We start from the raw sequence: 26,754 nt of genomic DNA, 5'->3' as shown, positions 1-26,754 counted from the left end.
ATTGTTTTAATGGGGAAATGCATAACTACTTCGGTTCTAAGTTTCTAACTCAATTTTTCCATTTTTAGAGAACTTTCAAAATCATACCAACACTGCCATGCATTGAGGTTCGGTTGGTTCAAGTGAATAAGTCTGGAGGCAAGCTCTGACATGCATACAAGGTTAGTGCAGTTCTATCAACACACCAATCAATATAGGAACTATAGCTCTGTATGTAGTTTCTGGTTTCAGTATATGAGCAGTTCTAAAGGTCAAGTTAGTGACCTTGGTTGAGTTTCTAGCTATTCTCTATGGATTAATAGTCTAATAACCAATATATAGATTCTTCCCCTTTTTGATTTGCTATTATTGTCTCAATTATGATATCTGTTTTATGTTCATATTTTCTTTTAAACTGTCTCTTTCTAATTACATATTTTAGATGTTGTTCTCCTACTACTTACCTCATTACCCTGTTTAATTATCTTCTTCTTTGCCACTCGACCCAGACAAATACAAATACAACACTTAAATTTGAAGTGGGTAAGAGTTAACCATTAATGCACCTGTATGGGTTATATTGTTAATAATTTGAACTATAATCTTTTGCTATCCCTTTTGTCTCCAAAGGGTGGTAGGTACCTCATAGAAGATAGAATGTGATACCCATATTATATTTAGAACTTAACATTTTCCACTAAAAAACCGAACCATGCAACCTCTGCCTCATTTCTCTCTTCGAATACAGGGTGAGAGAGAATACACATATTTGAGCCTCAGTCCATTGTGGAGCTAGAAAAAAAAAAGAAGGATGAGAGAAATTTGCGACTTATCGACTTATTGACTATGTCAATCTCTGGGTCAACAGATTCACTTATTCTTCATCACCAACGGTAATCACTTAACTTACTCCTTTCTCTTTCTTCTTTAAAGTTTACACAGAAATTATTTTTAAGTGTTTGATTTTAGAATTGTTTAGTTTAACTAAAGGAGCCCAGTCTTTACCTTCCTTTGCTTGTGGACATAAAATGCTACCACTGTGACGCCCTTTCGATCCAACCATATATGCTTTAATCGTTGTAAAAGTAATCCATAAATCGAAATATCTTATTGTATACTATTCAAATGACTATTTGATTAAACCGTATAGTAGAACACTCAACTCATGAAGAATGGATAAAAGCTGAATTATTTTGGGGGTACTCAAGACTCTAAAGTTTAACAGGCCATAGTACTTCCATACTGCCAACGGACCTGATGGGCCACATTATATAGGCTTTGGCAATGCATGGAAAGACTGTTGTTGGGCCATGACTTAATGAGTTAAGGGGGTTAAGCACTTGACCAACATGATTGGTTGTGGGGAAAATCGTGTGCCTGGTGAGCTCGGAGGCTCAGTTGGCAATTTTGTCTTTGGAGTGCTAAAGTCGATAATCAACTAGGCATACACATGACTCAATAGCCATTATTAGCAAGTGTCGTTCTAATAGGAAAGGCATCAATTTGTCCGATGTCCATAACTGTTTGCGAAAAGTAGATATAATTGAGTATCAAGTGCAGCTGAAAAATAGACAAAGATGGACCTGCACCTTAGGTAAATAAAAGCAGTGCGGTTCACACTGTTCACATAGTGACCATGAGTGCATGATTCTGTATCATAATATAGGCCGTGTTTGATACTTCGATTTGTGGGAATACAATTTGCACACTTATTTATAAACTGAAATCCTATGGATATTAGTGGGCAACTTTTACCACTCAAGCGCTCTATTTGCAGACTATTGAGTTGTGAAAAGTTTGTACAAAAATCAAGAGTTTCAGCTAACCTATTAATGTACAAGTTTTGCCGGGAGTTTATTTCCAACTTGCTGCAATATTATTATATGATGTACAATACATGTCCCATGCACAAGTACATACCAAATAAAGTCAAAATACATACCCCTTTTAGCAGTATAAGCATGGAGAATACTTCTACTTTCTTTACAAGATTTATTGATCATATATTCGTATTGATAATTTGGATTCACCTGGTCTCTGCATGTATAGCTCTCTTCGAGCAATTGAAGCGTTGCACCTTTTGCATTCTACATTCGTTTCAATACCATGCTCCCACTAGCATTTAACTATTGCTGTTTGGACATGCTTCTGCACTTCCCTCGCCTATGGCTACTATGTGGGCACAAAGGCATCCTTAGTTGCATTACTACTTGAACTAATGATTCAATATAGGAATGTGTTAAAAATGTTCGGCAACGTATTGTTCAAGCACTAAATCTTTTTTTTTTCTTCAAGTGATCTAGATATATTTGAGCTACCGCAACATTTCTCACGTGTAAATTGGTGATACTTTAGTATTATATCTTGAACTGTTGAATTCCCATTTTTCTCTTTTTTTTAAACATGTCTTCTTTTTGTGATTGGTTTTAAAGTTAGTATTCATAGGTCAGTATGTCTTGCTCATTTAGTATGCACATATGTTATGAAGATAGAACGAGTCACTCCCATTTTTCATGGACATTCAAAGAGGAGTTGAAGATATCTCCATCGTTCCCTTGAAAGTCTCTCCTTCGACATATATTTGTGTGTTTGTGTGTATGTGGTGGCACAAGTTTAGGGTGTTAGAGTGTGGTCTTGATTAAACAAAGTTTATCCAGTTATTTGTGTTCAAATGAACGTATTTAATTATAAGTTAATACTGCATATTGTTTGATACACAAGTACTATGATGCGTTGCTTATATGTGCAGTATGCAAGGATTACAAACAAAGATTGTAACTAATGCACAAGGTTCTTGGGCATTTATGCTACTGAAAACTTCAACAAGGAAAATTTGGTCATGATGTTCCCTATGGAATATCCTTCCGAAAACACATGTCTTAGAGCCTTTGCTAAACGGAACATGTTGTATTGCGTTATGTGAACATTAATAACAATCCCTTACGCCCCTACTCCTAGAGGATACAAACTTCACCTTTCTTTGATTCCCTATGGAGCATCCTTCCGAAAACACAGGTCTTAGAGGCTTCGCTCAACCAACCATCTACAGTTGGGTTGCTGCATAAGGGGTTACCTTCCCTGACCGTTACGAACTGGCATTTTACGTCCTTAGTTCGTCTTACCTTTTTGATGCCTAATGATGTTGTTTCCTGTGTCAGCAACTAGGGGTGTCGTCATTAAGAATCTTATCATCAGCAAGGCCATAGTGAAGGGGCGTCAAAGTGTGCAGTTGCTCAAACTAAAATTTAAAAGTTATGAAATCTATGGGTCTGCCTTCTTCGTTGCACACGTGCACACCCATGAATCCTACCTTTTTATATCCTTTATAAATGTAAATTGGCATATTTGAGATAGCTTTCTTCCTTATTTATGAAACGGTGCCTTTACTCGAATGATTAAAAAATTCCCAACTAGAACAAGAAAAACTGTTTGACTCTCATGCCTTGCTAAATAGGAGAGCGGAGTGTAGGAGTGCGTCAGCGCCAAACATGAATGCTTTATTAGGTTGATTTAAGCAAGAGTCGCAGGATTCAAAACCCATGATTGGCAAGGAAGTTAAAGCTCTTAACGAGCCATAAACAAATTAAAACTTACATTTGCCCACCCTCAACTAGGTAAGAGATGCTGGTTTCTATTTCTACGTGCACTTAGGATAGCAATGTAGGTGTTTGAATATTACTAACACTTGCAGAGCTGCCCCGTCAAGCTATCTTCTATTTTATTTTCTGCTTCTTGGTTTATTGTTCTATTTGGAAGCATATTTACACAGTTAATCCTTTCTTGCTATCAGGTTATTAGCATAAAGGAAGCAATGCTTGCTAAATACATATGAATGTTACAATGTATGCCTTGATTTTAATATATTGTGACATGAGACTTGATTGTTTCTTATTTTCCTATGTTGTTGTTCATACATTGATGGGTATTTACTCATAAGGTTCGGAGTAGCAAGAATTGAATATAGGCCTGGGTGTGGTCATTGGTCATTATTGTTATTCTTTTGATCGATATTTTGTAGCTTAGATTTTATAACTTTTCATTTTAACGATTGACGTGCCATGATTGCACCATGAAAGGGGCCAATTTCACCTGTAGCAACCGAATTCGCTTTGAATTCTAATGTGTTGCTCCTGGTTGTTAAGCCTTGCTACGATTGCCTGCTATCGTTATATTTCCCTTCTTATAACTTGGCCCTATTCAAACCATCCCGCCCCTTAGGAGATGTCTTCTTTTCAAAACTTTTCAACCCTTTCTCCCGCTTACTAAATTTGATGATTTGCTTTAATAATCTTTTTTATTTGATGGTTTTGAATTGCGTATTTTTTTTAAATTTTCTTTTCATTAACTCATACTTCGGAATGTTGAATTTTTTTTGACTGTTCTGCCAATAGTGGTGACTTACTAAGTCTTCATTTGGGGTTGCGTTTGGTTGCAATGCTAATTTTTATTGGTGGTTTCCCAGTGCCTTAACGACTGAAATGGAGCCATGGGGTTGAGTAGTAAAAAGCGAATCGCGGCTATCATTATCGTGCCGGATGAGGATGGACACATTTTCCTAATGTGTCAACGAGCATATGTGTAAGATTCTAAATACTCATACATATGTGTATTATAACTTGACAATCCTGGAATGAAGCTGTGCTATGTGATTAAGAGAACGACATTGAACTTTAGTTGGATATAATATGATAAACCTTTTAAGAAGACATTGCACTTAAAATAGTCCATATTAGATAACTTTTTATTTAGCTTATCATACTATAAATGGACACGGCATATTTAGTTTAACATTGCACCTTCAATCTAGGTGGTTTACTGTATGTGATAATGGGCAGATGTTTTGTAAATTTGTTATGTTTTCTTCATTATGGATTGTATTATTATTTCACTTTCTTTGCTCTTTTGACTCTAATGTTTATAATAGACTATATGGTTTGTTTATTAAAGTTGTATGCTTCAATATGCTTAAGGCATAGCCAATGTTCTATATCACCATTTAATGACAAACAAGAACAACTAACCTCCTCTTGGTATCATTTATGTTATGTTAATTGGATGGGCTGGCTAAAAAAATGGTCTCTTCGACCATTCTAATATCATCCTCTATGGTTATCCAACCATGTATGGGGCTTGCAAAATCGAGTCTAATACAATTGATTCTATTGTCGTTCTGCTGTTAGCCTTTGGTCATAGTGGACCTGCTAACTGAAAATTGACATCTTACAATAGCCACGCATTAAATCAGTGGCTACCATGTTCACAACTTGACAATTTGGTCTTTTGTGTGCGTTTGTTTTTTGAATCATAACGGACCTAATGTCATTGCTGATCAGCTAATAGGATGCTTTTTTAAAATAGCCATGTCTCTGGTGCTTTTGTTGCAAGACAACCTTACATGTATACTTAGAACAATCATTTTTTAATATTTATCCAGCACTTTGAGCAATATTCAAACCATAACTGTTTGCCGCTTCTCTTAGATTTTTTGTTTTTATATATTTCTGCTTATAATTTGGCCTGTTTTGGTTTGTGTCCAACTATACTATGAATTCCCGGTCCTTTGCCCTTTACCGCGCCTTTAACTAAGCAGGTTTTGTGGTTCAGTTTTAATGTCTCCCACCTGCCTTGGTGCGTTACCAAAACAAAGTATGCAATGATTACGTAACTGGAAATCCAACAATTCTTCACACCTACCTATGCATATTTGGTACCCTTCCCATTCTTTACCATAACTGGGCATATGCCTAATCTAACACTACGTGACCATCTTCTTGCTTAGAATGATTTAAAACCTAATTCCGTATATGCATGTTTAATTATTTATAACTACTTTGCTTATTGGTCATTCCATGTTTAATGTGACGTGATACACAATCTCTTTAAAGCGGCTCATTTTACTTGACGTGGTTCATCCCGTAAGGCTTTACTCTACCACTACAATTATGGTCGAGTGTCATTGTGCCCCCCATAGTCATCCACACAGTAGTCATTGAAAGTTTTTTATTCATCTCAGCTATGATTAGATTTTTCATTAACATTGTTTAGATCAAATCACTTGCATTCTTAAAAGCATTTTAAGCCTTACAAAGATCGTTCCAATACAGTTTTTACCTATTCATTTGATGCTATGATATAAAAAAGGCTTAAATAAAAAAGGATGATTCCAGTTCACTTTCCAATTTATACTATAATTACTAGATTAGTGTTACATAGAAAGGGCCCAAGGTAGGATCAAGCTAAGCAGCCGTCATAGGAAATGCTTCTACAATATCAAAAGCCAATTTTCCCCGTTGGGAGTGGTATGGCGCCTTTTGTACGTTTCCCCAAGTTTTTTAACCTTTTCTCTTTTGTTGTTTGCAGTCAATACGGTTCAGAAGCACTCTATCGATCTTTCGAACTGTGTGCATCGCTATAAGGATAAGTTTATCTCCGCCCAGCTTGAATTTTAGGTTAGCTGGTTTCACTTTTGAACATCTTATTCTTTCTTGAAACCGGTATTGTTAGAATAAAAGTCGTCTATTGGGATATTTAGGATCACCTTTTGATTATGTTCCTCTCTTCAATCAAATGAAATACATTCTCATATTTACTATCTTTGCCTGAATCGCATTTAATCAATTTCGATCAGAAATTTGTCAGCATGCACTTCTGTATAAACTATAACTGCATTCCGCAACTTATTTTAGTTTTAGTATTACTTAAGTACTTGACCAAATATGATGATGTTATTTTAATTGTCTGAGCCATCAACAACTATATATTTAATTCTTTATTCTTATAAGCCTCGTGTGCTTTAAAGTATGTTTAACTTATTTGTGTTTTCTATTCAACTGTGGACTATAATGTCTTTTCTTTTTGTTTTATTAATCTGTTAATTTTTTGTTGTCTGTCCTGGTTTCGTATCTCTTTTTAATCGTTGGATTTCTCTTAATAATTCCCTATATATCATTTCTTTTTCTACCTTTGAAAAGGGTCTGTGCATCCAACATAGTTTCCGTTTACAACCATTTAAATATGGATGCGCCTGAGGACCACCCAAATTTGAATTCCCTTAGTCATCGTGACGTACGGCAACAACAACAACAAAACCGACGTAATCGAGAAAGAGAAAGAGGAAGCAACATGAGCTCAGAACAGATGGCCCAACGAAGGGAGCGTAGGCGAATCAATTATTATCAACGAATCCGAAACCAAAGAACTGACGAATTGACTTCTCAAAGAGAACGCATACGTGTAGCGTGGCATGCCCCTCAATCGATTCTCGCTCATGAGTTAATCCAAGGCCGACACCCATCTAGAGATGTTTCGCACCTATTGCTTTATGGAGAACGTGATTTGCAACCAAGACGTCTGACTCATATAAGGCAATATGCTTGAAACTGTATTAATGCAACATCATCTACCTCAGAAATTAGTGACAATGACGGTAACAACCCCTACTAATTACTTATCCGCTTAGATGTTTTGCTATCAATAACGTTGGCTTGAATGGGGTCGACATCCAGATCAGTAGTGGTAGCGAAGGCGAGCCTTTTGAAGGTTACATGTGTACCTTACTCTTTACCCAATAATAAATTTGTTGTTTTCGTTTACGTATCTTGCAAAACAAGGACCTTTATTTATTTTGTAGACACTGACGCTGATCACGGGGATTTCTGTGTTGATGTCATTAATCCATTCAATGGTATTAATACTGCAATGCACTCTGATGATCTCGGGGGGAACCATGAAGGTTCAAGAGAAGAAATACTTCCTATGCAAGGTTAAAATTTGCCCTTGAATTAAGTACATCTATTTTATGTATTCTGGTGTTTTTAGTGGCTACGCTTCCACGATTAATACATTGACTTAGAAGAGTGTGTTGCCTTAGGTAACGGTCAGATCGGCCGAAGGAGGGGAGACACGGCTAGAAAAAGGCGGAACCATAATTGTGCATGGGGCTATGACAACTCTTTAGATGTTCATACACATCGTTTACCACAACCTACGAATTGTCCACGATGCCAAGCAAAACTGTTCCATCGCGAACCGCCCGGTTTTTGCTGCTCAAATGGGACAATCAGTTTGCCAGCTTTAGTAGCACCGACTGAATTGGTGGATTTATTTACATCTCCATCAACTGCTGCTGTCGATTTTAGGAAAAACATACGTGCATATAATCATGTCTTCTCATTTATTTCTATGGGGGTTAACATAGACGATGATCTTGCTGACGGTCGAGAAGGCATTTACACGTACAAAGCCCGAGGCTCTATTTATCATCGTATTGGTAGCCTTTTGCCCAAGCCTGGTCACAGACCTAGATTTCTTCAGATGTATATATACGATACAGATCATGAGCTTGACAATCGTATGGCTGAAAATGGAGTGTTGGATAGACGGGTATTGGCTATCATTCATAATGTTTTAAAGGAGAATCCATATGTCAAGATTTTTCGCCAAGTTTCCCAAAGGTTGTCATCTTCTAATCTTCGTCTACTTATTAGAGATAACCTAACAGGAGCTCATCAATATAGCATGCCTACATCTTCTCAAGTAGCAGCGATATTAGTTGGTGGTGAGGATCCAAGTAACCTAAATGAAAGGGACATCATAGCTCAAAGAATATCTGGAGCGTTTGAGAATGTTCCTGACACGGCCGGCTATTATGATCCACTTCAATACCCTCTACTACTCCCTTACGGCAGCCCGGGATGGAATTTGCATATGTTCCGTTCTAATAGAAAACGACTCACGAGTCAACAATTTTATTGTTACTTACTCCAAGTAAGCTTTCATCTATTTAGTGTTTTGTTCTGCATTGGTTTTCCAAAACCATTACATGACCAATGTCTTCTCCCATTGTTAGATTCGACCAAATGATCCACTTCTACTTCTCCGTAGTGGCCGTCTTTTACAACAATACATAGTTGACAACTATGTTAAAATATCAACTCTGAGATTAAGGTGGATATGTGATCACCAACAAGAAATTAGGGCTGAGCTTTATCAAGGATTGCAAGACTCTTTAAGCTCAGGAGAAATTCATTCAGGTGTGTATTAAGTTTTATAATTTATTACCATTTAATCATCTAGACATTCTTATATCCATCTTTTTTAAATATTTAGGTAATGTTGGACGGAAAACAATCTTGCCTGCATCTTTTGTGGGATGTCCCCGTGACATGCATCGGCGATATCACGATGTTATGGCATTAGTTCAAAAGTATGGGAGGCCGGATTTGTTTATCACAATGACTTGCAATCCATCTTGGGAGGAGATCACTAATGAGTTATTAGAAGGTCAAGTTCCAAATGACAGGCCAGAATTGATAGTAAGGATCTTTCGTGCAAAGCTTGAAGAGTTGAAGAATGATCTGTTTACTAAAGGAGTTCTTGGGAAAGTAGTTGCACACATTCATGTTATTGAATTCCAGAAGAGAGGAATGCCTCATGCACACATCCTTCTAATTCTTGACGAAAATGACAAACTGACAACCGCAGACGATTATGACAATATTGTTAGAGCGGAAATTCCAGATCCAAATATTGAACCGGAGCTATATGAGATTGTTGTCAAACACATGATTCATGGACCGTGTGGTTCTGTTAATCCAACATGTGTCTGCATGAAAGATCAGAAGTGTACAAGAAATTTCCCAAAACAATTTGCACCAGTAACTAATCAAGGAATTGATTCCTATGCTACATATATGCGGCGAGACAATGGTGCTTTTGCAATTGTCCAGAATCATCGCCGTCGTTATCGTGTCGATAATCGTTGGGTTGTACCCTATAATCCGTGGTTATTACAAAAATACAATTGCCATATCAATGTTGAGGTATGCTCGAGCATTAAAAGTGTCAAATATTTGTACAAGTATATCTACAAGGGTTCAGATCGAGTTGCCGTTGAAGTAACATCTACAGACATAGAAGAACAAGATGAAATAAAGCAGTATGTAGATGGACGTTGGATTTGCCCACAGGAAGCCCTTTGGAGAATTTTTGAATTCCCGCTAAGTCAGATATACCCATCTGTATATTCTTTGCAGGTCCATCTTAAGAATATGCATGAGGTAACCTATCAAGGCGACCAACTCATTGAGGATGTTTTGGCTGATGATAAGAACTCCCGCACAATGTTGACAGAATTTTTTAAACTAAATAGCATTGATGAGGCTGCTCGGCTATATCTTTATCGTGAGATCCCTGGACATTATGTATGGAACAAGACGTCTAATCATTGGAAAGAAAGAAATGGACATAATCATGTCATTGGAAGGCTTTATGCAGTATCCCCTCTTGAAGGTGAGAGGTACTACTTGAGGGTATTGCTAAATCATGTTCGAGGACCAACATCATTTGAGCATCTACGAACTGTCGGATCTAATGTATACCCCACATTCAAAGAGGCGGCTGAAGCATTAGGCCTGCTTGAAAGGGATAATGATGTTCACGAATGTTTGCTTGAAGCATCGAGGATACAAATGCCCTCTTCTCTACAGAAATTATTTGTTACAATCTTGGTCTATTGTAATCCATCTGGAGTTCGTGATTTGTGGAATGAATTCCATAGCTATATGGCCGAAGATTACACCGCATTGGGTTTGAACTCAACGTATGCGACAGATCGTTTGTTACGCGAACTTCAACTCTTATTGGAACAGCATGGTCAAAATATTTCGGGATACGATTTGCCTTCAATAACCGGTGAACAAGTCAACCTTGATGATATATCCAATTTGGTTAGAGAGGAACTGTCTATTCCCATTGCTTCAGAAGACATTACTTCTATAAGTAAACTTAATAATGATAAAAAAAAGGCTTTTGAAAAGATTATCAGTTCGGTCCAACGGAGAGATGGTGGGGTCTATTTCGTTGACGGACCAGGCGGAACAGGCAAAACATACTTATATAAATCGATTCTGGCAAAACTCGGAGAGAGGGCCAAATTGCTATTGCAACAGCAACTTCGTAAATTGCTGCTATAATGATGCCTGGCGGTCGTACAGCCCATTCTAGGTTCAAGATCCCAATACCAATTACATCTACGTCCACTTGCAAAATAACTAAAAAAAGCAAATTGGCATGTTTGTTACAACAAGCGAGTATACTTATATGGGATGAGGCTACAATGACACATCGTTATGCGTTTGAGGCACTGGACAGGACTTTAAAAGACATCACAGGCAGTGAATTGCCTTTTGGAGGTAAGGTTTTTGTTATGGGTGGAGATTTCCGTCAAGTACTCCCTATTGTTTCACGTGGTACAAGAGCACAAACTATTGATGCATGTATTACAAACTCACCACTTTGGGGGAAAGTGCATGTGATATGTCTTAAGGAAAACATGCGAGCGAAAAATGATCCTGCTTTTGCGAAGTTTCTTATGAGCATAGGTGATGGGACTAAACCATTTATTGATGGGGACATGATTGAACTTCCTAGAGATATTGTCGTGCCGTGGGAAAATGAGCATTCACGTGTGAATCTTATAAATGAGATCTTTCCAAGATTACATGAAAATGCCGGTGACACTGACTACATGATTCAGAGGGCAATAATAACTCCTAGGAATGAAACTGTTGAATTATTGAATGATGAAATAATTGATCAGTTTCCAGGTGACGAAGTGTCGTATTACTCTTTTGATTCGGTGGCGAATGATTCACGTGGTTTGTACCCGCAAGAGTACTTAAATTCTATTTGTCCCAGTGGTCTGCCTCCTCACGAGTTGAAACTTAAGCTAGGAGCTCCAGTTATTCTAACGAGAAATTTAGATCCTAAGAATGGCCTATGTAATGGAACACGACTAATATGTAGAGGGTTCGACACACATGTAATTGATGCAGAAATCGTTATTGGAAATTCAGCTGGTGCTAGAGTTTTCTTGCCCCGCATTCCGTTGCACCCTTCTCAAGATGCAAGGTTACCTTTCGAGCTGACTAGGAAACAATTTCCTATAAAGCTAAGCTTCGCTCTTACAATCAACAAATCACAAGGTCAAACAATACCAAATGTTGGAGTATATTTACCCGAGCATGTTTTCTCCCACGGCCAACTCTATGTTGCTTTATCAAGAGGAGTGTCACAATCTTCGACTAGAGTTTTAGTTAAGAAGGGAACATTGAGGGGTCTCTCTGGAACTTACACTAAAAATATTGTCTACAACGACATCCTCCGTTCTTGCAGTGCATAGTAGCCATTGGTGTCTTCTATTCTTGGCTGCCTAATTATTGCTTTAGATATCTGTATGTCATTTTAATCTTCCTTACTTCATACGTTGATTGTGTCACTTATGTATACAATATAGAACTACAATTGCCTATGCAATTTCCTTGCGTTGTGCACCAGTTAATCCACCGAACGAGGTTTAATGATGTGTAATCATTTGGTGTGCAATTTGACAAGTCAATTGCACTAATTTTTGTTATAGCAATCAATTTATATAGCTTTTTTCCAAGATAAAAAATAATTTTTATGTTGTTCCATTAAGTTCATTTATGTTGAGAAAATGTTTGGATTTGTAAATTTATGCCAATGCATATCCATTCAGATGTGTAACCAAAAGAATTGATATTATCTTTGCATGTGCTGCTGACCATATTAACTACACGAATAAGGTTTTCCTGAACATCAAGATTATGTTTGACGTGTTTACGTTTACTGGGAAGTTATTATATAAAATTGTAGAGTGGATAATATGTTGTTACAGTTTGTGATCATTTCTTTAACTGGATGCAGTTTACTTAACTTTGGAGGCAACAAGTTTTTCACCAGCGCCGAGGAAGAGGAGGTAATTATAACTACCTTAAATTCTACTGTTTGCGTTGTACACTGTTGGTTGCAATGGTATGAGTGCAGAGAGCTCACTTCCCTTATTGTTGAGTCTGGTATACACTTGTGTCAGGGCCGGGAGCCTATTACTACCCTTATTGCTTCCAATATATGTTGAAGCCTATGCCAATTCCTAATTTTGTTGAAGCCTTCACCTGCTACCAGGTCCTGAATTACAGTAGAAGAGGAGTGGAGGTACCTCAACTCGCAAGGAAGTTTAATCAATCTTCCTCTCCTAGCAGAAAAGGGAAGGTTGTCACTTCCTTTGCCCCCTAGGACTTTGGGCATTTGATTAGCAAAGGCCAGGTTAGGGTCGGCCCTTACGCCATTCTTGACTTTTCTTTCTTTCTTTTTAAGGGTGTGACTCATCCGTATACCTTGCCTGACTCTAAGAGGCCTCCCTATCCTAACCCAGGGAGTGGGTTGCAAAGGACGACAACATTCAATCCTGCAGGAAACTTGCACATGTGGCTCAGAGCGTTTTATGGGGCTCGCTCCGACTACGCTAAGAATTAATCTTTTCTGCCGTTCATATGATCATTGTTATAGTCGGCATAACAGCCCACTACATCTGTAACTGGAACAGCAATCAGTTATTCAGCTTATTATTAGATGATGAGACTCGGTGGGTATATATATTCAAAGATGAAATGGAGCATGATGATAACGAGTGTGTGGGGATCCGAAAAGCCATTTACCTCGCATTTGAGTCCCAAAGCGGCGAAGTGTGAGGCAATTACTCTTAACACTTAGTCTTCATTCCATTGAGAATGTAAGTAGACTCCTACAGAGTAGAGACCTGATCATCCAGTCTTAGGTCCAAATTCGGATTTTCAGTTCTTCCAATGAATACCGTGTCTCCCTTGCTATAATGCGAGCTTACCAAGGGACAAGGAAAAGTTATTTGATTTTTAATATAAAAACCAAGTTCTGATTGTGGTTGTCATAGGTTTTTCATCTTATGGTCATAAACAAACCAATTTTATATGCATTTAATCAGTTCCACCGACCAGTACTCGCAGTTCTATGTTACTGCTCTTCTGCCAGTATATTTTTTTGTTTCAACTTTAATTTTGCAGTCAGTTGAACCTGGAGTCAAACCAGGCTCTGTTTAGGACTCTAAAGTGACATTGCATTTTGATCAGCTTTCCCAGCTGAGCTGATGGTACATGGGTTGTGGGTACCTTATACATTTGATAACAATACAAGAAGTTATTGTAAAGGATTTGACGGATAGGACAAGTACAATCAGAAATCAACTAGAAAAAATCACAAAATACAAGAAAAACATATTTTTAACTCCAGATATAAAAAATAGTCCTAATGAAACAAGTTGTGATAATGACATATTAGAATCTCCGAAAGAAATTTGGCAGATATTAATATTAAAAAGAAAAAATGGCCGACTAATGCGTTAATGTCACTATTTTTTTAAATATTTTATTGAAAGGATATACATAGATATCTTTTTTACATATCATTATTCTGGAAAGACGGTCAACCTTTACAAATAAGTGGAGGTGACTTGCATTATTTTCATTATTGGTTCGAGGTAACTGAACCATTTTCATCTTATACAATTTCATTTGTATCTTTCCGTTTTAAATATTTTATTATTTCATTTCATCTTATCTTAGCTCTTGACATAATTTTCAGCTCGTGATGCTAAATGTATGTGTATTTTGCATTTAATTAGTGTAATAATCTCTACCTCTCTCTTAATATTCCCCCTTTTTTTTTTCAGATCTTTGGGAGGACCGGCTTTTTGAGAGCAAAGGCATTGGGCTTGAACACAATTCAAACATATGTGCCTTGGAATTTGCATGAACCAAAACCTGGGGAATGGATGTTTGAGGGTATTGCGGACTTAGAATCTTTTCTCAAGATGTGTCCCGAGCTAGGTTTCCTTGTGATGCTTCGCCCTGGACCATACATATGCGTAGGTGAGCAATTAATTTTCTGTTTACGAATAGAATAAGGCTCAAGAAGGCACGCATTTGCAGTGCCCATTGTCTTTCGTTGATTGTTTGATTGTTGTCCTTCGATTTGACTTGACCTTTAGTTGAGATTGAATTTACAAGTTCGGTAGTGAAAGGTGACTTTCAATGTTAGGTGGTAATGACATCACGGAACAGTCATAGTGGCAATAAATTAAACGTTAAGTTTTTCTCATTTTGAATCTTCATCTAGGAGGGAGAATTCAATTGGTAATTAGATTGTTCAGTAAGTAGATTCCTAGAATATTGCTCAAGTTAGGTCTGCATGGATTGGCTATCTGCATATTTGGCTCCTACATGGTCAAACACAATTTGATCTTAGGTCACTTGGAACCATACAATAGTATAGATTCAATGATTTGTTGATTAATGAATTTCTATATGTTGTTTCAGGGATTATTTTGGCGAGTTTGCAGACTTTTGTTTCAAACAATTCGGTGACAGGGTTAAGAAGTGGGTTACCGTAAATGAACCTTCAATCTTGACTACTCATGGCTATTTAAATGGACTTAATGCTCCTGGTGTCAGTTCACCACCAAATGGAAACTGTATATCAAATTAACCAAATAGTGGTTCATGTATGGAAGCCACCTTGAATTGATGCTACTGCAGCATGCTTTAAAAGGACTGCGGGTGAAAAAACATATTGATCTACAAAAACACCAGTTCTCCCTATATTTAAGAACAATCGACGTGATGTATTCCTCATGTGAGAGCCTATATTTCTATTGTGTGCTGTGGTCGTGTGATTACATCTCTTCAGTTTTCTTTCTATTTTTTTAAAGATATTATTATTGCTTATTTTGTTTTCTTTTGTTTTTAACGTCATATTGTTTCAGTATACAATATGCGAGCAGGTCATTATTTATTGCTAATATCTATATACGTATTTTCAATTCAATTAGTATATTGGTCCAGTTAGTAAATTCACATTGTCTTAGTATACCAACAACAACGCCTAATGTATACATTTGAACCAAAAGAGAAAAAAGGAAACTAATGTGTACCTCAAAACACAATTTCCAAAACTAATACTATTTTCGCATTAATAAGGCGGTATGAATTTTCCCGTATCACCACACCTAATTATTTTAATCTCAATTAAATCAATGTGATTATTCCAAGGAAAAATTATATAAATCAAATTTAAAACATCTCACTAATTAAAAAAACAAGTTAAAAGCCAATAAAAAAAAAACAGGTTAAACGTTAAACATAGAGGCTAACAATCATAATGGGCCTGATACACTGTTCATGATAATGATTTGCCGTTTTGATTATTCTATTTGAGCTTTCTTAAGATCAGCTTAAGTCCTTTATCAAAATAAAACTTAAGTCATAAAGTCTTGCCCAGAACTAACTCAAATTTAATACGATGCGTTTTCCACGCTGCCCTTCCCTTTGCCTAAATGTATGTAATAGTTGCAAAAAAACAACTTCCAGTCATTCCTCCTTCTAAAACGGCCGCAATCTATACAACTTTCATGCCTCCCATTAATGTATATGTTAAATATCACAAACGTATGCAACCCCCTTACAACATTGAACCTCTTTAATTGGTCAAGACCGTTCTTCTCCCAGGCTTTCTTTACTATTGTTTATATACATGTTGTGCTGGAGAGGTTGGGAGCATATAGTTCAATTGATCATGTAAAATATTTGCATATTTTTAGGTAATCGTTGGAGTTACATACCATGCTATTGTTTTCCTCGCAGTCATATTAGTCTTCGCCTTATGCGCAATCAAAACTTTCTTCCATGGCACTATAAGATGATTATATTCTTTTTACTTATGTGATCTAGATACTCTTTCTTTGAAAGTGTGCATTTAAGATTTTGGCTTAATTTCTTTCGTTCATTCAATATTGGTTGTTTTGTAGGCATACCTCAATGGCAACAACAGAATTCCAACACCTTTCTATGCTTCGTACGGGCACAACCAAATTGAAAATAAAAGTTCGTCTAACAAGAGTGTGGGAGTCAATCCACTGGAATAACAACAATGAGGTCCTCAGTAGAGACTTTCTTCCATTGGATGCTAAGGTAATCAACCGCATTTGTTTTGCAATCATTCAAAATTTACCACTGATTTTTCCCCTTCTTGCTAGGGAACCCACATACATGCTAAATTGGAATCGAAGGATTTTAAAGATTTTGACAAATTTGGAAAAGGAGCTTTGTTGGAAGAGGGCAACATCTACATCATTGAGAGATTTGACGTGGTGTTAGCAACGACCTATCGACCAGTGGTGCATCCCTTTGTAATAAAATTCAAACCAGACACATTGATACAGTTAGCTGATGAAGGGGGGGCTGAAATTGCAAGATACAACTTCAATTTCATTGAGTATAACACGGTGTCCGACAAAGCGAAACAGAAAACTCTTCTATCAGGTAATCAATCACAACCTTATGCTTAAATATTCCCTCTCGGTTTTACTTCCCTGTTAAATTAAACTGTCACTTAAAGTTAACTGGATATGATCAAAGATCTAACCTTATATTTATTTAAACAAGCAGATGTGATTGGTGTGTTGAAAAAAGTCGGCAGCACAAAACAGAAATCTGGCTCTGTTTTAAAGGAGATAGTACTCATGGATCAGAAGTTAGTACACCCTTTATATATCAATTTAAACAGACAAACATGTTTTTGTAACCTCATCAAGTTTATTCACCCTTTAGGCGCGCTGAAGTGACCATTACTTTATGGGGTGATCTGGTCAAATCAATTCCGGACGACATACTAACACAACAGAATGTGATCATTATAGCCACTTCGCTGGCTGCAAAGGATTATCAAGGTAATAATACATTTACAGTGTTCATAATTTGAATTGTTATTGAAAAATTAATTAATTTTAAATTCTATTCTAAGCCAATGCACTTTTAATGTCTTTTGTTGTAGACAAGATTACCCTTTCATCTGTTAGTGGAACAAAGATCTATGTCAACCTAGATATCCATGCCGTAACTGAATACAAGCGCGGGTAAGTTTAGGATATTTATCTAACATATTTGCATTCGTTCTTTCATAACGCATTAAAGAATAGGTTATGGAAATAAAAAATAAGTTTATGTAACAAATGAATGTGTTGTAATCAACCACATTGACATTTGGGCCAATTTCCTCTCCCTTTAATTGGTTTGTGTATTTTGTTTACTACCATTCCTTGGCTATATTGTCCTATACTCATAACGGGTCTTACATTCTTTTATATTGTTGCCCACTAGCATTGAAGCTGCAAACATATTGGTTGAGCTTGAAGGCCCTGTTGAAAATCTATCTGAAGAAGCACTGCTTAGAGACAGGAGAGTTACCATAGGTGAATTGAAGGAAATGGGAAGAGATCAATCATATAAGGTATATGCTAATTTTTTCTTTCATATATGAATGTATATACTTTTTGCTCAAAATATACTCCATTCTTTCTTTGTAGGGATCAAGTTATACTTGCAGTGCCATTATAGACAAAGTATACAGTAATAATTGGTACTACAATAGTTGCAAGCGTTGTATGAAAACGATTGCAGATCGAACAAGACACACCGGCCCAAAATGTAGGGTGGACAAATGAAAAAAAGGTGAGTTAAATATATATTTTTGTTGTTTTTTAGAGTATTATTTTAAATGACAAATGACTACTTCTTGCCTATACACATTCTAATGTCTAAACAGGTACAAGCTTCGATTTGCTGTGAATGATTTCTCAGACATTACCACTTTTGTCGCTTTCAACAAACATGTTGAACACTTGGTGAAGAAGTCGGTTGAAGAATTAGAAATTATCCATAAGGCAAGCTAATTAAAAAACCCCATGACTCCCGTCTATTTTTAAAATGAAGGCCATTTGTCTAAATTACCCATTCTTATCCAACTTACAGGACCGAGGCCCCAAAGCGATTCAAACTGAACTAAGGAAACTTGAAGGCCGATCTTACATTTTCCAGGTGCAAATTACCGAGTTCAGTGCAAAGGAAGGTTTTGAATCGTTTACCGTTGAGAAGGTTTACCCTGACCAAGCTGTCATCGATTGTCAATTGGTTGAGCAGGTAGTTTCATGCGTGTCTTTTTGGTCGGATAACAAATTTGTTTTACTACAATCACATTTAACCATTTTACACAACCTTAGGGAAACCAAGGTGCATGTGTGGAGTCATCTGTTGATATTGTTGAAGAAGCTGATCCAGGCAAAGCATTAACCTCCGAGATACAACCATAAAAAAAAACTAAAAAAACATAGTTCAAGGTGAATGTACAACACAACACTCTTGGATGTAGTAATTTAAAAATTGATTTATTCTGTTTGTTTAAAAAATTCTACATGAAGCATAAAATCAAAAGTCCATGTGTGACAACGTTTTTACCCTTTCTACATTGCAGGAGACATCCATGGCTGCAGAATCAATACATTGTCTTAACTCTACTTCTTTTAATGTGTGTTCTTAACAAGAGGGATTTGGATACTATTTGAGAAGTGTGCCTCTTTATGTTTTTTTTTCCACTGGTGCCTTTGTGTTTCACTTTTTTTTTTCAGAACTGTCTTTTTCGTTTCGTGGTTTGGTGCTTCCGTATCTAACTTTGATTTATTTTTTATATCAGTTCAATGTTTATTGTTATGTTCCATTTTTTTTTCACTTTGTTTTTTTTTTCATGTACCATGTGCTGCAATTTATCACTTACTTTTCCCTTTCGCATGCACCAAACATCTGTGTATGAATTCTAAGGATTGTAACTACCATACTAGTACAGTAGAGATGAGGGTATATGTGGAACAGATGGAATCTCTTATGCAACTTTCTAATGTAGGCCACTTTAATTTATGGGTTCTACTAGGCATGTGATCATGCTGCTATTAAAATGTTCGCGTGTTACGCCTTCACATGAATACTGAATTTTTTTCCCATTTATACCGGATTTAGTTGCTAGCAAACTAGACGTATTTCTCTTATGCGCCCATTTCTCTCATCTATATATTAAATTCTTTTTTGCAACAGGTATATCTTAGCGAAATCGTCACAAAGGTGACCTTTTCAATTTTCCAAAATATACCGAATTTTTAAGTGCTTGGTCTGATTTTAAAGGGGAATGATGTGTTTTTTCTTTTGATATGCATTGTTGCTGTTTGTTATTTGACCATCAATAAAATTATAATGCTTACTTGCGTACTTTGAGCCGCTAAACGTTAAAGGTAAGAAATTTGTTCATACATGTGGTGTTGAGAATGGATTACAAGGAGTAGTATATATGCATTAACGTCATATTTCTTTTTCATAATTTAAAAAAGGTTGACAAACTGAGTCTAACATTCTCAAGAATGGTTGTTTCTTATAGCACAACACTTAACAAATATTTAAAATTATTAGTCTGATATTGATTGTCGTCAATTAATTTGTTCATTGTCTAATAGCCATCGTTTTCTGTCTCGACTGACACTACAATTTAGGTCATGTTGCGTACTGCAGTTCTTATGGGTTGCCTCCGTTTTAAGATGGTTCCCTATTCCAGTTTTCTGTTTTCCTTTTCTGCAGTTCATATGGTTTTGCTCTCTGTAAAACTTTTTTTTTTCTTTTGTTCTAAGATGAAGCTTTGAATACCCTTATGTTGCTGACAAGGTTGTACTGTTTCACATTGGAAGTTGATGGAAGGTATGTATAGGTAGTGGTTAGGATGATTAGAATCGACAACAAGAAGTGCACACCTTATGGACCGGCTTTTGGTGATCAAAAAAATTTCGGGATTATTTTTGATTAGTTTAATACTTTTGCTTAAATTGATTTAGCCAACCACTTAATCATAATATTATTAGGGATGATGTCAAATCGAAACCTCTGCAGCGTCATGCGCTCATTGTATGCTGATTTCCCCTTAGTGGTAGGGATTTGACGACATGTGCAAGGTATAATTTTGCACACTCATGCTCTTAAGTTAACCAATTTGGGTCCCTTTATTTAATTATAACTATACATTATGTTTCTTCCGTGTGTCACAGTTATTAGTTTTTAGTTTATATTTAGTGATATATTCTTTGACCTGTTCATGTGAGAAATTTCAAATAGTTTGTTGTTGGCAATTTCAAATACAGAGAGGTGCATGACATCCACTAGCAGCAACAACAGCAACCCAATGTGTGGTAGCAGCATCAAAAATTCAATCCGCAGCGGCCACGTCAAGTAAATATGTACCAGCAACTGCACGGTAATGACGGTGGGATAGGTCGAGGTAGGTGAGCAAGGGGAAGAGGGGGTGGGTCGGGCGTGGGCAAAATAGTTTAGTGAGAAGAAGGACCATAACACCAGTGCAATCAAGCCATGCCCCTATCTTAAACCATTCTACGTACAAGCAGACAAGACACGACTAAGGGTGGTGGATCGATCAGCTGCGTCTCAGGGTTATTTACACATCATGGTGACTCCATCGAACATAAGGTGATTTCCTTTTAGCTTTGCATTTACGTTGACACTATGACAGTTCAGGTATATGTTTTGCAAGTGTTGGAGTAAGCACCTGCTTTTAGCGTTTTTCAAGGACTTCCTCTTAAAAAAATTGTCAGTTATACATGTCGTCTTAGGTTTGGATTCAACCTGTATAGGTCATTTACTTTCCATTAGGAATATCATTTGATCTCAAGTCAGTCATAAAGCTTTAAAGCTTCAGGATGTTTAAGCTCGGCTATTTTTAGGTTTTGCATGAGAACAACAACATTTTGGCCGTTGCAACAGTGGTTTGTTAAGGGGCAAATAAAAGTACATTGCCTCTAAAGACACCCATTTTTGGCACTACAAAGTGACAATGTGCTCGCCCAAGTTGAATAAGCCAAGCCTAACAATAAAGACCAGACAATGGTGAAAAAGACAAGCACACCAACTGAGTAACCCCAGTACATTAGCTTAAACCTATGAAGGCTTTAGTTCTTATCTTTCATATTTTCCTTCTAGGAAAGGTTATATGATCTTATGTCATATTTTTGATATGATGATTCTTAATTGACTTCGTTGATTGGTTTCTCCATTTTTTGTAAAGTTCTTTTCTTAGTATATTGTGTTGTATAGGGATGAAGCTTTGAATCAAAGAGTTTTTGTGTTATGATTGATGTTTTTCACTTGGTCGACCCACAAAACATGTTACTCGGTCAATAACCAAGGGATACGACATCCGATGTCTGACATCTTAACTAACCCTTCATTTAAGTTTAATAGATCATAAACATATATATATATGTAACATGTTATTAATTGCTATAACACTTACCCCTGAATGCACCTTTAACCAATTCTCTACTAATGACATCCTCTAGCAGTCACTGATTCATGACGTTTATGAGTCATTACTACTCACTCAAATACATGAAGAACGAACTTAAGAAGTCAATCAAATAGAGGAAGATTAAGCTCGGGAGAAGATGTTGCAGAACCTACAGAAGAAGTGGATTGATGGGCTAAGGCTTCAGCAATTTGATACCAATCTCGAAACCAACTAGCAGACCATCCAGGTTATTGAATGCTCATTCTTATTACGTCTATTTTCTTCCTGTCATTTGTTGTGCTTACCAACTGATTAGCTTACAACTAATAAAAAATAAATAATTGCAAGAAGTAATGACACATTCAGATATTTCGCATATTCAACACACATACCGTACTCATACATAATACAAATGCCAAATGTGCTGTGAAGCTGGACTTTTGGAGGTCTTTACAAACACACTCCAAGGGCTGTCTTCATTCATAACTAAGTAACTGCACAAAAGTGAATTCTCTTTTCAGATATTTTGCAACACAAATACAGTATCAACACATAATACAAACAACACCAAATTTGCAGTGATACAAACAACACCAATATTCCAACTAATCGGGATTGGTGATTGGCATCATAATACAACATTCTAAAACTATTGACGCTTAAATTCTTTACATCTTTTATCACTATTTGCTAGCTGCCTAGCTCAAATCATATTATATTTGCCAATCCTTTTCTTTGGTTTGAAACCTTTAAACTGTATATGCATGTCCTCATTTGCCAAGCCATTTAACATTTCTTTTTTTTTTTTTTTTTAAAAATAAGCTTACAATTCTAGAAGAGACAAAAAGAAATTAACCAGAATTATTTCTAGAAATACTTAATATTTTGATGCAGGAATATGATGATCTAGGAGATGATTTTCGCTTGCCAATTAGCCACAAGCCAACAGAGAATCTTGATCTAGATAATGTGGGAGCAAGCAACATAGGACACACAATGCCTTTACGCCCCTCCAACATAGGGTTCAGGCTTCTACAGAAAATGGGTTGGAAAGGGAAGGGGCTTGGCAAAGATGAGCAAGGTATCCTTTATATTTTGGTAATTATCAGCAAGCTTACCAACTGATTAGACTTACAAATTGACTAGGTTGTGGTTATAATTACAGATTGACTAGGACATGGAGCGCTTTTTGCCCTAAAGCTTAGTAGAATTGTTAGACACAAAAGGATTAAACTTGCTCTACAATTGGATAGTGGTAAGGATTGAAGTCAGAAACCAATTGGATAGTACTTTAGAATTTTCACTTATTAGTTGCTTTACAAGGCATTATTCAATATTGATTGGTAAGTCTAGCTGATAATAAGGAATCTCTCATAAACGATCTAAGCCTGGTTTTGACAGAAACCAATTAACCTTTGGCTTCGTTACAGCATGTTCTATTTTTGGCCATACTTTTCTTTTTTATATTATTTTTCCTTTTGCCTATGTAGAGCTTTTGTTTTAACTTAAAGGTTGATTGCTCTCAAAGAATATATACTTCGTGCCAAGTATGCATTTTTCCCTCCCTTCTCTCTACTGAACAATTTTCTTGCTTATATATAATTAAGCATATTCCACTTCAGCATGTTCGTTAAATTCATACTTAAGTTTATGTATGTGATAATGTTCACGTGGAGATAATCAGTATCATTTTTTTGGGGGTAGATAAGTTGTTATAGTGATAAGCTATTAAAGTCACTTTCGCCTATGGTTCTTGGGTGGTGATAGACTGCTGAAGCTTTCCTTATGTTTCTCTTTTGTTTCCTGTAGTTGGTCACTGCAGTACTCCTGTGTAAACAAGTGAAAGGCGATGGAATTGCGTAGTGGTCTGCAACACTTATGATTGATTAGTCGGAATTTGAATGATAAATGGCATTAGGCTATCACTATTTAGATTAGATTAAAAGCCTGAAACCATCGAGGATTTCACTGTCCTGTCTCTCCATCTTTTTAAGGATTTTGCTCTTTCGTTTGGTGAAGAAACCCAACTTAACTCAAAGCCAACAACAATTCTCCCTTCTCCAAAATTTAATTGATGGTTGCATAAGGTACGTTTTTTTTCCTCATCTTCTTTCTATGTTTGACTATGTTTATGGGCAAGTAAAATAAAAAGACAAAGATCTATATTTTGGATGCCTATCTGCTATATATGTCGGGAAAATCTATATAGATGTTGATAATCAAATTTGATGAGCATGGAGTCGTTGTACTTAATTATTGTTTGTTTCCATGAGAAAATCAAAGGATGTTGAGATCTTACACCAAATGAGTTTAATTATACCAAGCTTAGAAAGTTAGAGTTTGTGATAATTTTTATGTTACTTTTGAACTTTCTTCGGATATATCTCTACCGTGGTAGCGAGTTGATTTTCAAGTTCGTGGACGATTTTCTCCCCTGGCTTCTTTTTTAAGGTGTGGATAGAAGAGATGAAACCGGCTCTTAAGTAAATTATAAGGACTGCAAAACAGTCAACCAACAGTGTTGAGGGCTAAATCTTACATTTATCTAATTAAGTATCGAAACAGCTCTGTAGCTAAAACCGTATTCCCCAAATTAAACGTTGTCGTCTTTGGAACCATGTCGAGGAGGAAGGCCATGCCCGAGAACCCAAGGAGGAGAACGTGACAAGTCTTGGACCTGTTGTACGAGATGGGGAGTATGTTTTTGGTGTGGTCCATATTTTTGCATCGTTAAATGACACCTTCATTCATGTCATTGATTTTTTAGGAAGGGGTTCATGGTTTGGATTTCTGGTGGAATGAAGGTCAAAGTTGATTTTCCGTGGTAACAGCAGTGTCAAGGGAAAGTCCAGTAACATTTAGAAGCAGCATACCTACACTTTATCTCTGCAACAGAAATGACTTTGAAAGACCGATTCGCTCTGTTAAATTCTTTATCATCTCCTATATAAGTTGCAGCTCTTAATGCATATGTATTTACTCCATGCAGTTTCTATTGCTTCTTACATGCGTATCAAAACCGCAATGCCTCAAAGACTAAAGACTTAATATGTTGCAAGCCAGCGCTAATTTGTAAAGTTGATGGCGAACAAGGCCGTCAAACCTGCTATTACATCTATTCGTTTCGGCGCAGCTGATGAAACAATGCCTGATCTCTCAAGTAGGCACAATTTATGATATTCCAATCATTGTCGAGGATCTATCTACTTAAACTACTCTCAATCAGCAGTTGAGCTACTTGCCCAATGCTGTTATAGCTGCTGTAAGACCCGTTTCTTATTAATTGTAATGTATATAAATTGTTTTTATCAGCCACTGATTTAACAATGTTTTTCTTTGGGTTATACAAATAATAGGTCGTTTCTCACTTCCTCTGAAGATTCAAGCGGGAAGAATTGGAACGCAACCTCAAGTGTGCACCCATGCATATAGCAAATCCAAACTTCAGTGACGGCTGTCTTTTAACGAGCTGCACCCTGTAGCAAGAGGTTAGTCTAATGATGTGTCAATATATATTTTATATATATTCAATAACGCAAGCAAAGAAAACAAACTAATCGATAATTTTATTGAATTAACAATATATATGTTTGCCTTTTCATATTTTATATATGTTCTTAATCCGGATATGCCAATGCTAAACATTCAATAAAATTGTTAAACATCAAGGAACTTAAATACGTACTTGAATTGACAAAATAACAATTGCTTTTCACCCTCCAATTTTTTGGCTACACACATACTTAGCTTAATGTCTTTCTGATTTGATATTTTGATTTAATTTGCAGGTAATTCTTACAAGCTAACCAATAGGTTACGTCAATTGAATTGAAGGTCGAAACAATCGATGTTTACAAACCTATTATCGAAATGATATCTTTGAAGAAGGTCCCGAGACAAGTTTCGGTTTTGTTTTTTGTGTAGACAATCGTAAGAGGGACAAATACATCAATACTACTTACTCTTTTTCAACAAAACAATTAGGAAAAATCTGATGGAACCGACGATGAACGATTTCATGATGCTGGCCCATACCGAATCAATATGAGATTTTCTGCAATGCTGGATGGGAATAAGCAGGACTAACCTTCCCAACATAGTGTGCCATTTCTTCCCTTTTGAATTCATGTAAGTTATCTCGGACAATGGAAGCCGAGTAACTATTATGGCCAACTTAGTCTACTAAAAACTAAGTACTTGACTCTGCTCAAGTTTTCATCAGGCGTACGGTATTGTCTTCTTTAAAAGTGTTCCAATTGTACTCACACTTGATCCAATCAATCAAATTTATTTATTTAATAGAAATTACTTATTTAAACATTGTGATGAATTCAAAAGGATGCATCAAATATGATCCTCTCAATCAAATTTGCTTCCACTTCTAAAGGTGACCCTAATATATGATGTATGCACACAATAATATGTGCAAAAACTAACCTCATGGGAGACTTCAATAGCCTGACAATTTATTGTTGTGCAATACAAATGGGGTGGGCTGCGTCAGGAATACTCTAACACTAAGCACCTTTTTAATAGCTACTCACATGTGTCAGTACTACATTAAGCTAGCATATCCTAAGTTCCTATTTGGAGATTCTTCCATATCTAAGTCCAAACTATTTGGATATTAATCCATGTCATTAGGCAATATTGATTTATACATTACTATGAATCCTAAGATGCAACATCAAAATAGCGTCACCCTCTTGCTATGCT

General features: G+C 36.5%; 3 protein-coding genes and 1 long non-coding RNA gene across 7 annotated transcripts; all 4 read left to right on the top strand.

Moving 5' to 3' along the window:
• Positions 1-6,993: 6,993 nt before the first annotated feature.
• Positions 6,994-10,952, top strand: LOC147506364 (uncharacterized). Its single transcript, XM_086605752.1, has 5 exons — positions 6,994-7,072; positions 7,610-7,741; positions 7,850-8,604; positions 8,828-9,011; positions 9,088-10,952. Exons 1-5 carry the CDS (start codon positions 6,994-6,996, stop codon positions 10,950-10,952), a joined length of 3,015 nt encoding a protein of 1,004 aa, XP_086461878.1.
• A 2-nt stretch (positions 10,953-10,954) lies between these two features.
• Positions 10,955-12,160, top strand: LOC147506363 (uncharacterized). Its single transcript, XM_086605751.1, has one exon. The coding sequence runs from the start codon at positions 10,955-10,957 to the stop codon at positions 12,158-12,160; it is 1,206 nt and encodes a 401-aa protein (XP_086461877.1).
• Positions 12,161-16,130: 3,970 nt separating this feature from the next.
• Positions 16,131-18,370, top strand: LOC147506362 (replication protein A 70 kDa DNA-binding subunit D-like). Its single transcript, XM_086605750.1, has 8 exons — positions 16,131-16,445; positions 16,676-16,838; positions 16,904-17,189; positions 17,316-17,400; positions 17,478-17,596; positions 17,701-17,782; positions 18,027-18,156; positions 18,233-18,370. Exons 1-8 carry the CDS (start codon positions 16,402-16,404, stop codon positions 18,368-18,370), a joined length of 1,047 nt encoding a protein of 348 aa, XP_086461876.1. The 5' UTR covers positions 16,131-16,401.
• Positions 18,371-18,421: 51 nt separating this feature from the next.
• LOC147506361 (uncharacterized) lies at positions 18,422-26,356 on the top strand. 4 transcript variants are annotated; one of them, XR_015193700.1, is made up of 13 exons: positions 18,424-18,589; positions 18,678-18,845; positions 18,926-19,042; positions 19,177-20,441; positions 20,603-20,692; positions 20,879-21,221; positions 22,094-22,285; positions 22,933-23,119; positions 23,204-23,293; positions 23,848-24,125; positions 25,028-25,300; positions 25,395-25,526; positions 25,827-26,356. It is a non-coding gene; the product is annotated as an uncharacterized LOC147506361 (long non-coding RNA). The 4 variants fall into 4 exon arrangements; XR_015193701.1 differs by having other exon boundaries at positions 18,422-18,589; positions 19,177-20,692; positions 24,806-25,300; XR_015193698.1 differs by having other exon boundaries at positions 19,177-20,692.
• The last annotated feature ends 398 nt before the right edge of the window (positions 26,357-26,754 follow it).

This window comes from Coptis chinensis, chromosome 4, assembly GCF_015680905.1.
Source record: "Coptis chinensis isolate HL-2020 chromosome 4, ASM1568090v1, whole genome shotgun sequence".
Classification (NCBI taxonomy): Eukaryota; Viridiplantae; Streptophyta; class Magnoliopsida; order Ranunculales; family Ranunculaceae; genus Coptis; species Coptis chinensis.
This window is presented reverse-complemented; position numbering and strand designations above follow the sequence as displayed.

What these genes read in the sequence shown, in the direction of transcription:
- LOC147506364 (XM_086605752.1), top strand. Translation starts at nt 6,994, where the DNA reads ATGGATGCGCCTGAGGACCACCCAAATTTGAATTCCCTTAGTCATCGT. An exon ending in ACAACAACAACAAAACCGAC is followed by an intron (nt 7,073 to 7,609) that starts GTAATCGAGAAA and finishes TTTATTTTGTAG; the next exon opens with ACACTGACGCTGATCACGGG. An exon ending in AGAAATACTTCCTATGCAAG is followed by an intron (nt 7,742 to 7,849) that starts GTTAAAATTTGC and finishes GTGTTGCCTTAG; the next exon opens with GTAACGGTCAGATCGGCCGA.
- LOC147506362 (XM_086605750.1), top strand. Translation starts at nt 16,402, where the DNA reads ATGTTGTGCTGGAGAGGTTGGGAGCATATAGTTCAATTGATCAT. An exon ending in ATAGTACTCATGGATCAGAA is followed by an intron (nt 17,401 to 17,477) that starts GTTAGTACACCC and finishes TTCACCCTTTAG; the next exon opens with GCGCGCTGAAGTGACCATTA. An exon ending in GGCTGCAAAGGATTATCAAG is followed by an intron (nt 17,597 to 17,700) that starts GTAATAATACAT and finishes CTTTTGTTGTAG; the next exon opens with ACAAGATTACCCTTTCATCT.
- LOC147506363 (XM_086605751.1), top strand. Translation starts at nt 10,955, where the DNA reads ATGCCTGGCGGTCGTACAGCCCATTCTAGGTTCAAGATCCCAATACCA.